General features: G+C 45.2%; 1 protein-coding gene across 1 annotated transcript in view; it reads right to left on the reverse strand.

Annotated features, from left to right (window-relative positions):
- Positions 1–14,045, reverse strand: part of TG (thyroglobulin) — a 169,895-nt gene that overhangs the window by 108,760 nt on the left and 47,090 nt on the right. The window contains exons 21-26 of the mRNA XM_083518405.1: positions 12,895–13,044; positions 10,591–10,761; positions 5,417–5,539; positions 3,882–3,997; positions 2,002–2,110; positions 493–690 (exon numbers count right to left, since the gene is read on the reverse strand). Of these exons, the coding sequence (XP_083374531.1) occupies positions 493–690; positions 2,002–2,110; positions 3,882–3,997; positions 5,417–5,539; positions 10,591–10,761; positions 12,895–13,044 (867 nt within the window). The remainder of the gene's footprint in view (positions 1–492; positions 691–2,001; positions 2,111–3,881; positions 3,998–5,416; positions 5,540–10,590; positions 10,762–12,894; positions 13,045–14,045) is intronic.

Consider the following 14,045-nt stretch of genomic DNA (forward strand, 5'->3'; position numbering starts at 1 on the left):
GATTGGCAAGTCCTAGGCTCTGTAGTTTAACCCACAGCGCCACCCACGTCCCTGTCCTTTTTATACATCACAGCAAACTGCTGCTCTTGGAGCCTGCTGTTTATCTTGCCCGGGAGCAAGTATAAAAATTATCCAAGTAAATAAAGATCAGACTCTGCTGGGATCGGGGACGGTTCCTTTATTTCCCCTATAATTCCTCCTGTTCCAATAACCAGGAGACCCTTTACACAGCTACACCCCCCTCCCCCCCAAAAAAAGGTCGATTCCGTGCCAAACATCATTTAATAACATTTAATAAATACAAGTTGCCATGAGTGAAGATTAATCACTTAAAACTTTAAAACCTGGCTCCAATTTGAGATGAGATCAACAAGACCAACCATTTGTGCTTTGTTTTGGTTGGTTGTTTGTTTGTTTAAAAATGTTCTCATTAAGTGGGATCAATGGAAGGATGACCTTTGCCTTCCACATCTGTAGCCTGAGCAGAGTTACCTCCATCAAGTATGACCTGGCTCAAGATAAACCCATCACAGCAAGCATCTTGGCTGCAGGCCTGGCGGCAGAAGAGATGAACATCGGTCAAAGATGTACCAGCTGCTGAGAGGACCAGATTGCGGTACACGCCAGAAACAACATCCTGGAAATCAGTCCTCTCAAAAGTCTTGACTCCAGCTGTTGTGAACTCTTGTCCTGCGAGGAAGGGGGGGGGATAACATTTTAAAAAAGGAGCTCTGCAATCCAAATTGGAGCTTCGGGGCAAATGACGTGAGGCAAATACCAGGTTGCTTTCTCAAGGCTTTAGGAAGAAATAGACCCAGGACAGCTGCATCAAGCAGTTGCTAGGATTCAGAAAGGAGGAGAGTGCTGCTGAGAACTTAGATCCCTGCTTGAGGGCATCTGGTTGGCCATTGTGAAAACAGGATGTTAGACCAGCCTGAGCCAGCTCTTTCTATGCCCTTCTGATATTATTTTCTACCTGAGAGACCGGGCATTTCCACCAAGAGACAATATGTGGACAAATTGTCAGAGTGGATGTAAGGCTGTGGCCTGTATTCTAAGGCTGGATCTAGGCACGTAAAAAAAAAAAAATTGTTTCAGGAAAACGTGTTGTAAACCTCAAAGTGGGAAATCACGTGGTCGAAAAACGGAACTCTGCAGTGCCATCTGGTGTCACAGTATTATAACACATTCAAAACACTTTTTTTTACTAATGTAGCTGAGTCCTAAGACAGTCCCCATATGATGTTGTGCTCCAGCTCCCTTCATGCCTATCCATTGGTTATCTTTGCTCAGACTGATGGGATTTGGTGTCCATCTGGAAAGTGAAAGGCTGAAGGATAGCAATAATATGAGAACACACACACACACCAATAATTTTTGGTGCTCTCTTTGTTAGGATATAGTTCTGTTCCACCTTTAGAACAGGTATGTGGTGTCCTACATGCCAGGAAATGATATTCCTGCAGATCTGTTGTCTAAGGTTGTTAACAGAGAACAACTTAGGGTTTATGTACAGCAGTTACAATTGGGTTGAACCACAGGCACTACAGGTTACACGGAAAGGGGGAGGATGTTAGGATATAGTTCCGTTCCACCTTTAGAACAGGCATGTGGAGTTGTTGTATGTCACATGTCTGTTTACTTCCAGCACAGTCTGCTGGGAACTTCCGTTGTATATAGCTTTTGCCTATAATGTTTGCTTGGACACGAAGGGAAACAGACATGTTTTACTTTTGTCCTGATGCTGAATAAATGCTTGTAAATATGCTTACATATGCCTCTGTCCGCTACTTCTGTTGCAAAGAGTTCTTATCTCTGCTGGCTTGCGTGCTCAGTCTCTAAAGGTCTCTGAGGCTTGAGTCGCAGTTTTGATGCTGTTCTGAGAACTGGAGTTCACCTGGCTGCTGGCCTGTGGGCAGGAGCCAGCTGGGGGCCTGCCAAATGCCCCCGTCTCCCCGGACACATCCCAACACTCTTTTGCTCATGTTATTTAGCACATACCTTTCTTCAGGTATACTCTCACTCCATCCTTATCTTGGCTTCTCACTTTAACCAGGCAGCTGAGATGAGCCACGCTTGTGGTGGCAGCGTTATCCCAAGCACCCTGAACCTGTGGTCAAAAGATATGCACATAAAAATTTGTGATGGTAAATAATGAGCATTCACACTTTCTAATGTGGGTGCCCTTTGTGGGATCGCGCACGGTGCTATGGTTCCCAGGGAACTTTCTAGTAGACAGGGGGCTGGCTTGCCTCTCAGTGTTATTATTTGAAGGCTCACATCCAGCCTCAATAATCAAGTTTCTTGCTGGGAGGTGGGGCCAGCCCCATTTATAAATAGGGGGTGGAGCTGACGATAGCCAGGCAGTCGGCTCTGGAGATTCACCCTCCCTACCCTCCCTTTGTTTAATGTTTTCTTGTTTGCAGGTTAACTTTTTTTCCTGTTTAGCGGGTGCTGCTATGGTCTTTGACTGGTTGCTGTTGAAGGACCGGGAAGAAATTTTCCTGCATTCGCAGGTTTTGTCTTCCCTGTAGCAATTTGTCACAACTTTGGCGGTTATGAGAGCCAGTGTGGTTTAGTGGTTAAGAGTGGTAGACTCGTAATCTGGTGAACCGGGTTCGCTTCCCTGCTCCTCCACATGCAGCTGCTGGGTGACCTTGGGCCAGTCACACTTCTCTGAAGTCTCTCAGCCCCACTCACCTCACAGAGTGTTTGTTGTGGGGGAGGAAGGGGAAAGGAGAATGTTAGCCGCTTTGAGACTCCTTCGGGTAGTGATAAAGCGGGATAGCCAATCCAAATCCAAACTCTTGTTATGGCCTTGGGCAGAATACTTTAGTCTTTTCTTCCTAATTGGGGGGGGGGGCGTGAAGTGGTGACTCACCCTCCTGAGGCGGCGATTGCAGGGTCCCCTCTTAAAGGGGTTATATATACAGTGGTGCCTCGCAAGACGAAAAGAATCCGTTCTGTGATTCTCTTCGTCTAGCGGTTTTTTTCCGTCTTGCGAAGCAAGCCCATTGAAGGTTTAGCGGATTAGCGCTATTAGCGCTATTAGAGGCTTTTAGCGGCTTATCTGCTGATCGGATCAGCTGATAAGCGGCTTAGCGCTATTAGCGCTATTAGTGGCTTATCTGCTGATCGGATCAGCTGATAAGTGGCTTAGCGCTATTAGCGGCTTATCTGCTGATCAGATCAGCTGATAAGCGGTTTAGCGCTATTAACGCTATTAGCGGCTTTTAGCTGCTTTTAGCGGCTTATCTGCTGATCGGATCAGCTGATAAGCGGCTTAGCGGCTTAGAAAAAGGGGGGGGGAAACAGCAGGAACTCGCAAGACATTTTCATCTTGCGAAGCAAGCCCATAGGAGATTCGTTTTGCGAAGCACCTCCAAAACGGAAAACTCTTTCGTCTAGCGAGTTTTCCGTCTTGCGAGGCATTCGTCTTGCGGGGTACCACTGTATGGGTGTCACTGCCCATACACTGAAAGGTCGTCAGTGAACTACCCTGAGTGTGGGGATATGGGCTTGGCTGCCTGCTACACTTACGTCTCGCAGAGCACCCAAATATCCCATTTACCCTGATGTGCCCCAGTTCCCCTGGCTGGGGGGCTGGGAGGGATACACGCCCAAGGCCAAAGCCAAGGTCTTCCTACATTCAGAAGTTTAATAAACTCTTGGCCTAATTTTAATTTCATAACGTTGTCAGAGTCTTTATTCCTTTCTTATGATCCCTGGGGGCTGGGGCTGTTGCGCCTGGTCACGCAAAATACCTTCTTTCCAGCAGGTTGGTACACAGCCAACATTTTGAAAAACCAAAAGGATGGCTGGTGTCCATCCAAGCTTCATTCCCCTGGAAGATTCATCATAAAAGAACTGTATTCAGTTACCAGTCCAGAGGTGGAACAATTGTAGTTGCTCTCCCGAGCGCTGTACAGCTCACACAGTGTCCCCGTCCCAGCAGCAGACAAGGTGAGAAACCCACACGACTCGTCCTTCTTGCACTCTGAAAGGATAGGAAGACTTAAGCTTTGCATTTAACGTTGGCCAACGGAAATAGGCATCTTCCACAGACTGGGTGAATACAGTCTGTTTGTTGAGGATGTCAATTGAATGGGGCACTGCTCCAACAACTGCACTTGCTCCCTTTTGTCTTTGCAGCATCAAAACTATGGCGGTCAAAACCCTTCTCTATGCTCTGAGACTTTACTTCATAACACAGAAAAAGAGATCATCTTGCCTAGGAGTCCTGGAAGATCTTCTCCTTGCCTTGCAGGCCTCCCTTCCACCCCTGGCCTGGGTCACAGGGTTGCAATATTTTGAAGGGGACACAATTTCCAACTTCTACTTTTAACTCGGGATCGCTATGACGACTCTCATTTTACACACCGATGAAAAAGAGGACGTGTCCTGGAAAAAGAGGACACATGGCAACCCTAGCAGAGAGGGCAGGGCCCTGATTGGCTCCAGCAACAAAAGCTGAGGCTGCAGAAGAGGTCAGAGGTCATCTTGGTGTCTCTTAGCGCAGACCCAGGTCCCTGAGCCTGAGCTTCCACAGCTGCCAGCCGCCATGGTCAGGACTGGAAACAACAGCAGAATACATGTTCTATTTTATTCTCTTGCCAGTTCTGCTGTTTTAAATGTGCTTTTTATATTTCACTTCCTTTAATAATGTTTACTTTTGAAATGTTTAAGATAAAAATGTGGTATTGTATTCTCAGTTGTTTTCTGGGTTTTTCTCCCCATTGTACATCCTTTTTTTCTATTTCTAGATGCATTTTTATCTGTTACACTTATCACTTTTACTGTAGTTTTTATGTGTCCATATTAATACAAAAGAAATAAAAATAAATGCTAACTTGGCTGCATTAAATAGGCACTCTGTAGTTGGCCTGGTTTTATTTTGAAATCTTTAAGGTGGTATTTTAGCTTCTGGTGAATTATGTTGCTTTGAATGTATACTTTATATTTGACTTTATTCAGCAAAATTTTACTCTGGATTGTTTTGTTTTATGTTTTAATATGTTGTAAACTGCTTTGGATCCCCCCCTTAAAAATATGAAGCAGTATAGAAATGAAATGAATAATAATAATATGCAGATGGGCACTAGCAGACAGACAGACAGACAGACAGACACCTGAGCAGCTGGGGAAAAGGACTTGCCCCATCATTCATGGCCTTCTTCCCTAGTACTTCTGATGCTGCCAACCTCCTCTGGAGGAGAGACAAGGAAGCCAGTGGTGAACCATCACGTCTCACCCCATTAAACTATAATTAAAGTAGACTGCTAGGGCCCTTTGGAGTGAGACCAGACTAGAATTAGGTGTGCATCTAAGAGTCCCAAGGAGGGAAAGTTCTCAGAAAAGTTGGAACGTTTTCCCAAACTGACTTTTGCAAAGAAGAAACGGAAATCCACTCTCTTACCTGCCATGCACTGTTGGAGCACACTCTCAGGTTCTCCTGGGGTGGTTTTAGATCCAATCGTTTCTACCTCTTCTGTCGCGAAGGAGAGCTTGGAAGCAGGAACTCTCTCAAAGTGCCTGAAGACTGAAACAAAAGCAGATCCAAGAACAGTCATATTTAATCATGACCCGTCCGTTTTGAAGCACACATTTCAGAATGATGTGAAGGTCTTTATCAATTTAAATTCTGTGTGTTCTTTGGAGATCCAGATAGCTCGGTGGTGATGGGGTGGGGGATCAAGAATGAGAGATTGGGGACCCAGATCCACCAACCTGTAATTGGCTACATACATGCTTCTGAGAATATGGATATCTGCTTATTAGGTCAAGGGCTATCTCAGCTTTGATGACACCTATAAACAGTTGGATGAGTTTGTGTGAAATCAAGCACTCATAACTGCATAATCATAATCATAATTTATTCTTTATACCCCGCCCATCTGCCTGAGTTTCCCCAGCCACTCTGGGCGGCTCCCAATCGAGTGTTAAAAACAACACAGCATTAAATATTGAAAACTTCCCTAAGACAACTTCAGATGTCTTTGAAAAACAGGATAGCTGCTTATTTCCTTGACATCTGATGGGATGGTGTTCCACAGGGCAGGTGCCACTAACGAGAAGGCCCTCTGCCTGGTTCCCTGTAACTTGGCTTCTTGCAGCGAGGGAACCACTAGAAGGCCCCTGGCACTGGACCTCAGTGTCTGGGCAGAACGATGGGGGTGGAGACGCTCCTTCAGGTATACAGGACCAAGGCAATTTAGGGGTTTAAAGGTCAGCACCAACACTTTGAATTGTGCTCGGAAACGTACTGGGAGCCAATGCAGATCTCTTAGGACCAGTGTTATATGGTCCCAGTGGCCACTCCCAGTCTAGCTGCCGCATTCTGTATTAATTGAAGTTTCTGGGTCACCTTCAAAGGTAGCCCCACGTAGAGCGCATTGCAGTAGTCCAATGCTATCAGATATGCCAGTTTAATGCTATTGGAGTTGTTCACTGAAACTTCTGGAGAAAGGAACTGCCTGTTAAACACTATGGGGATTCTAGCTCTGTTAGAGGAATAGGGCGTCCTAACAACTGTCCGCACCCTTAACAAACTACAGTTCCTAAAGAAAATGATAACATTTCATCACCAGACAAGTAAAAGGTATAATGGCTCCTCCAGAATAACACATTCCAATGGGTGTTGAATTCACCACCATATAAAGGCTGTGGGTTATTATTTTTCCTTCCAACAAAGCAGGCCTTAGCCTGTGAAACTTCATACCACAATAAATGCATTCGGTTCCAAGAGACTTTGGGACTCTTTCTTGCTTTTTTTGCTACTACAGATTACCTAACACAGCTACTTGCTTGGAATCTGTCTCTTTTCTACAACCTCTCTTAAACAAATGCCAGAAATTACATTAGGAGCGTGTTGAGGCAGACGTTCAAGAGAGGAGCGGTTGCCAGCTTGGCCTCGAAGGATAGGAGATAGAAAGCAAAATTAACCTCTCATTAAAGCAATTTAGGCCAATCCCTTCTTGGCCCTCAGGATCAAGTCTTGCCAAACTCCCCAGCTTTTCCTCATAAAAGAAAGAAAGAGAAAGTCCACACCCTTTGCCTGAAAAGCCATGCCTGGGAATTAGAACTTTTAAAGGTGTGAGAAGTAACAGCTTCATTCAAGAGACCAGAGATTTCAGCGTCATTCTTATGGCTGGCTTTAAATAGCCCTTGATCAGCAATGCCAATCTGCCAATCACTGATAAACTTATTTACCTCACAACAGGCCTTGCATCAGAGGGTACACAGACAGCAAAAATATGTCAATGAAGGATACAGAAGCTACAGCAAATCACACATGCTACAGTTCCAAAAATTGATTTTACTATTTCTTTCAGTTGGGACACGGGTGGCACTGTGGTCTAAACCACAGAGCCTAGGGCTTGCCGATCAGTAGGTCGGCAGTTCAAATCCCCGTGACGGGGTGAGCTCCTGTTGTTCAGTCCCAGCTCCTGCCCACCTAGCAGTTTGAAAGCACATCAAAGTGCAAGTAGATAAATAGGTACCGCTCCGGCAGGAAGGTAAACGTCGGTTCTGTGTGCTGCTCTGGTTCGCCAGAAGCGGCTTAGTCATGCTGGCCACATGACCTGGAAGCTGTCTGCGGACAAACGCTGGCTCCCTCGACCTATAGAGCGAGATGAGCGTGCAACCCCAGAGTCATCCGCGACTGGACCTAACGGTTAGGGGTACCTTTACCTATTTCTTTCAATTAGACCAGACATGAGCAAACTTGGCCCTCCAGCTGTTTTGGGACTACAGTTCCCATAATCCCTGACCACTGGTCCTGTTAGCTAGGGATGATGGGAGTTGTAGTCCCAAAACAGCTGGAGGGCCCAGTTTGGCCATGCCTGAGTTAGACCTAAATTCAAGAGGAACAGAGGGATCAACAAGCAAGACAAACGGAACAGGTAAGGCTTATTTGTCTCTCAGCCTGCCTTCTACCAATCTATGTTGGTTCAATCAAGAGGCACCATTTTATCATTTTAGGGGATCTGCTCAGTGGTAGAGCATGTGCTCTGCATGCAGAAGGTGTCATGTTCAATCCCCATCACCTCAAGGAAGGGCTGGGAATGTGTCCTTTCTGAAACCCTGGAGGTTAACTGCCAGTCACCAGTGTCAAAGCGATGATTCTTTGACATCAGCTTCGTTGGACTGGTCGAGTTGTGCGAATGCCTGATTCTTGTCTTCCAAAGCAACTACTCTATTCCGAACGTAAAAATGGAAAGCATAATGCTGGTGGTCAGCAAAAGAGGTTTAAAGATTCTCTCAAGGTAAATGCAAAGAAATCTAGTATAAACACCAACAACTGGGAAACACCGGCCTGCGAGCGCTCCAACTGGAGAACAGCCTTTGCCAAAGGTGTCTTGGGCTTTGAAGACGCTCAAACTCAGAACAAAAGGGAGAAATGTGCTAAGAGGAAGGCACTCTTGGCAAACCGTCACCATGATCAACTCCTGGCCAGAAATCTATGTCCCCACTGTGGAAGGACATGTGGATTCAGAATTGGTCTCCACAGTCACTTATGGACCCACTGTTAAGACCATGTTCATAGAAGACAATGTTACTCAGCTACGACTGATAGAAGAAGAAGAAGGAGGAGGAGGAGGAGGAGGAGGAGGAGGAGGAGGAGAAGGAGAAGGAGGAAGAGGAGGAGGAGGAGGAGGAGGAGGAGGAGGAGGAGAAGGAGAAGGAGAAGGAGAAGGAGAAGGAGAAGGAGAAGGAGAAGGAGAAGGAGGGCACTGACTAGCAGCAGTTCTCCAGGATTTCAGACTCAACCCTTCAGGTTCATCCACACTTCTTTTTGGTCTGAGATTCCCTCTGCTTGTCCCATGACTTCTAGGCATGAGCCCAAGCAGGTTTGTCGTTGATGATGTTGTTGTATTGCCACTTGCCCTGGGAAAACTCACGGCTTAGCTCTGATCAGAACCAACATCAATGTGTAGAAAAACTAGATAGACCAAGAGTTAGGATCCCTGTGTTCCTGCCTACTTTAGAAAGACCTGCCACTCCATTCTTCAATTGTACCCCCCTTCTCCTACTCCTAGCAGCACCTGCTGTCTTCATCCTCCGATACCTGAGCATTAGAAAAACCCGCAGAAACAGGTAACAATTCTGGGTGTGCTACACATTGGAGCCTCATGGCGAGAACCGCCAGGAGGATCTGAGCAAAAGCGACACCACAAAAGAAAAGTCAGGGAGATCAACCTTTCCAAAGAATCATTTGTCTCCTCAAAACAAAACCAGCCCACACTAATCAGAAACAAATGGTCATTGTTGTCAGCGCTGCGGACGGCCGCAGGTGCTTTTAATCAAACCCTCATTTCTGCTTGGAAAGGGAACCCCAGGTTTGAGCCAGGAACAGAAAGCGGGTGGAGGGGAAGAAATAGCCCCGCATTTGAGACCAGGCAGAAATAGGGCTACAGACTATAAGAGGAAGCAGTATTAATTATTGCAAGTCGTCGCCGCCTGTGTAGCACTTCTTTCATTCTCGAAGCGCTTCATAATTTTCATCGCATTTTCACAGCAGAGAAATAAGCAGATCTCTGGAGATTGATTTTTATTATTGATTGATTGATATTTTATTAGAACAACAATAGAAAGCAGAGATAAATAAATAAGAGATAGAGTAAAAGGAAAAACCAACTGTGAAAAAGAAAGGTGCAAAAGTACTACGACAGGTAAAAATCAATACATTTCTGTACATTGTTCTATAAGAGAAAAATGACGTTGTACTTCTGATACAGAGATAAGCTGTGTGGGAATGTACATTTTAGAGGACATCTAAAGGCAGACCTGTATCAGAAAGTTTCAAATGTTTGGTGTTTTATTGTCTTTTTATATGTGTTGGAAGCCGTCCAAAGTGACTGGGACAACCCAGCCAGATAGGCAGGGTATTATTATTATTATTATCATTATCATCATCATCATCACCACCACCACCACTGTGCAGATCTACAAGTCTGGGAGAGAGGCTCAGGGGTCAGCAAACTTTTTCAGCAGGGAGCTGGTCCACTGTCCCTCAGACATTGTGGGGGGCCAGACTATATTTTGGGGAAGAAAAATGAATGAATTCCTATGCCCCACAAATAACCCAGAGATGCATTTTAAATAAAAGCACACATTCTACTCATGTAAAAACATACTGATTCCCGGACCGTCCGCAGGCCGGATTTAGAAGGCGATTGGGCCGCATCCGGCCCCCGGGCCTTAGTTTGCCTACCCATGGAACTGAATGGACAAGCCAAGGGGGGTAAAGGCACAGGAATTTGCATCGTACCAAATTAGACGATTGTCAACACCAAAGGTGTCTAACCTCTTTGACCAGAATACCAGCATCCTCTTCTTGTTCCCTTTCCCAGGAACTGATAAGCCCACCGCCGCAATATTTCCACAGCAAGGGGGAAATGAGAGCAAATAGGAGCAGCAGACATACATCACTCGCAAGCCACAGACATCCCTCCTCTCTGAGTGGCTAAAGCTGAAGTTTAAGTGGCCGCCAAGTGGCTAGCAGACTCACAAACCCACCATTCATGGGGACAACTGCTTGTGTTTCCAGGTTCCACCTGCATGGGATAAAAGCTTGTCTAGTCCACTCACCTGAACACTGGGAGTCTGTAAGTGGGCCATCTGTTTCGGTCCAGTCCAATATGTTTCCAAGGCTATCCACGCAAAAAGATTTGTTGGTAGCAGGGTCTTCAAAGGAAGGCCTGTATTGACCGTTTTCCTCACACCGCACAGCTTGTTCATCCCTTTGGCAGTCAGTGACACCTTATTTGCAGGGAAAGTTAAAGAGAGAGAGAGAGAGTTGGTGTGCCATTTTGTGGAAGGGAATCAAGAGCACCCTGTTAATTTAGGTTTGTAGATTAAAGTGGGTTAAAGCTCTCTATTGCCCTAGTCGACCTATACAGAATGAGGTGGTGGTGCAGTTCACTGGTAGATGTCTTAGGACGTATGTAAAATCAAAACAAAACCTTGCACATCTGAAAGGAAGGTTTACTAGAGCTCTCTGTGTCACGTGCTAGTTTATCTTATGCAAGGAGTTTTTATATGGGGGATTGTTGAACAATATGACAACTGTGGTCTGATTGGCTACTGTCAGGGAACTGACATCGGAACAGAGTGGAGAGGCTAGGCTCCCAGATTCTGCCGGAGAGGGGACTAGTAAGGGAAGAGAGAGAACGTCCTCTGGGGAAGGAAGTCTAGGTGACACCAGGAAGAAGGGAGAGGCAGAGAGCACTTCGGAGGGGAGGCTTCGAGACTCTTCTAGTGAAGTCAGTGAGGAGAGTGGAGGACCACCGCTTGGCACGCCCACTCTGCGCAGAAGGCTTCCACGCAGAGAGGCGAGGAGGAGGTTGTCCTTTAAGGAATTCTTATGCTGGAGGAAATTTAGGAAACACCCACTGACGGAAACTACCAGCGACTGAGGCAGCCGCGCAAAAGGGCTGCTCAGCCAGGGAAAGACGCAACCACCCCTAAGCAATTGGAACAGCTGGAGGTTTACACACAAGCAACCCCAATTCCCATGATAGCTACGGTCCAGAATTCTACATTCAGATTGTTCAGTTTGGTTGTATATGGTTTTTTAAAAGTTTTCTTTACCGTTCATGACTAATTTTGTTATGCTGCAGTTATGCATATTTTTTTCATGTTGTAAGCCACCTTGAGCATGTTTTGAACTGGGGAAAGGCGACATAGAAATAAAATTATGTATGTATGTGCAGTCTCATTCTCTATCATAGGATCATTCTTCTATAAATGTATTGCTATAGGTTTGAGGGATAAGTCTGGATGATATCCTTCCTGGCTTGTTTGTCTTATACCCACTGAGGTTTAGAAGGTAGTAGAAAAGACTGCTGAACTGGTCAGACAAGTTTCTTTGTAAGATAATGGCCTTGGCTGGCCAGTTAAGTACCTTCATTCACGTGTCCTAAGAGGCTGCCATAGAGACAAGTTTGGTGGGGCTTTTCCCATCTCAGCCAGCTGGATGCCACACCATCCTAAGATGGAGAACAATAGACCAATGGGTTCTTGTGTGAAAGAGTCTAGCTGATCCTGGAAGCTGGAGACACAGAGGCATGTCTTGCTGGACCTAAAGCTGTGTTATGGGGCTTCCCTGGACCTGGGGAGTCCAGATCTGTTAGAGCATTCATGGTGTGAGCCCCATCCTCATCCCATGCTCAGGTTGTAATATATGTGTCAGTTTGCATTTCTTAGTGCAGAAAGTATTGATCTGATGTGTAGAGATCTTTCCTCTTCTGGCTAATTCAAGAGGGTTTCGGAAGCTTCTCTGTGTGAAAGAAGCAAGCAGAAGGTTCATGATGTTTGGGTTATTCCTTCAGAGAAGCTGAGTACAGCTGGCTTAAACTCTTATCTGTTTCAGTCAAGGTCATGCTGACTATAAAAGTAAGGCCAGAAGGAGCCTGGGTTTCACCTTTCTCTTTCTATCTCTATTCCTTCTGGTGTGGTGTTCTGTACACACATAGTGTTAAGGTTTAGTCTTATTATAAGTTATTGTAAGTTTAAGTTAAGTCTGCTGAAACTGGATTTCTTATTGGACAGTGCCAATCCTGAATGTAGTGGATTTGTGAACATTATGCTCATTTGCCTTCAGTAGCAGTGAAGCTCCACTGGGTGAAATATTGACTGCCTCTGGTCTATTTTGGGGGGAATCCTGCAACGTGTTTAAGTTTTTACTCTGTTAACGATACACTGGAATCTACTCTGGATCAAAATTGAGTAGAATTCTATGACAATATGTGCCATTGACATTCATTCCAAGGAGCAGAATGAACCCCTAAAATTGGAAATTGATTGGAGTGCATGCAACAGTATATTTTCAGCCTGGAAACCAATATTTTCCCAATGGAAAGATACAGAACGCAGATTTTCCCAGACCCTTACAGTGCTCAGCTCTGAAGGCTCCAGTAGAGACAGTTGTTTTCCCGAGAGGACATCTGATGCAGGAGGAACTACCAGCTTGATCTTGATAGAATCCAGAGGGGCATGGAAGGCAGCCATCGTTCTGGAAGGAGGTGCCTGGAGGGCAGACCACTGCAGAGGGGGAAAAGGATGTATTATTCCTATGGAATCCAAGGATAATTTTAAATTCAACCAGAAGTCACAAATGTATATGCATGGGAACCATGCTGCGGCATCTGGAAATCTGTAGCTCAAAACTAGCTTTTCATTAAAAGTAACCGTTGCAACCGATTTAACAATAACTTATCAATATTTAGAATAATAAACATAATAATAATAACAACAATAAATAATAATGCATTTCATTTCAAGCAGCAACATTTGCCTAACATGCTCACTTAGCGACTTATCCTACGCTTTACAGCAAAAGTTTGAAATACCCTCAGTATCCCCGTGAGGAATGTGGAAGTTTTGTCTGCTCCCAAGGATATATGTAGACGTAGCAGAAATAGCACAGCTTCATTTGCGCTTGCTTGGGCTTTTTAAAAAATATAGATGTCCAAATTATAGGGTTCTAGTTTTTCCTCACTCTTTATTTAACATTTAAAAGGGCTGAAATAAGGAGGGAGGCATAATTCACTTTTGGATGGGTGGTGGGGAGGGAGGTCTCTTGCAAAAAAAAGATCCCTATTCCAGCAACAAAGCAGGGTGAAAATATTCTCACACTCACAGGGAGTGCTGTTGTCACACAGCCAAATCTGATTAGCTGTATAGCACCATGATGTCATTATACTGGCAATGGGAACACTTGCTGTCTGGATGATGCAGCCAGCAGGATCCCTGGTTTTTTGGTTTTTACAAAAAACATGTGCTAATTCAGCTGCTGAGAGTTGATCACAGACATTTTGTTGCCAGAGATGGGCTTGATAGTCCCTCTCTCTCTCTCTCTCTCTTCCCTCTCCCACTTTCCATGTAGAAAAGCCAACTGGACCAGTCACTGAATATTTCATAGTTGGTTAGAGAGCATGGTGCCGATAATGTCAAGATTACAGGTTTGATCCCTGTGTTGGACGGCTGCGTATTCCTGCAATGCAGGGGGTTAAATTAGATGATTCTCAGGGTCCCTTCCAACT

This window comes from Podarcis liolepis (assembly GCF_965112155.1).
Source record: "Podarcis liolepis genome assembly, chromosome: 8".
Lineage (NCBI taxonomy): Eukaryota > Metazoa > Chordata > Lepidosauria > Squamata > Lacertidae > Podarcis > Podarcis liolepis.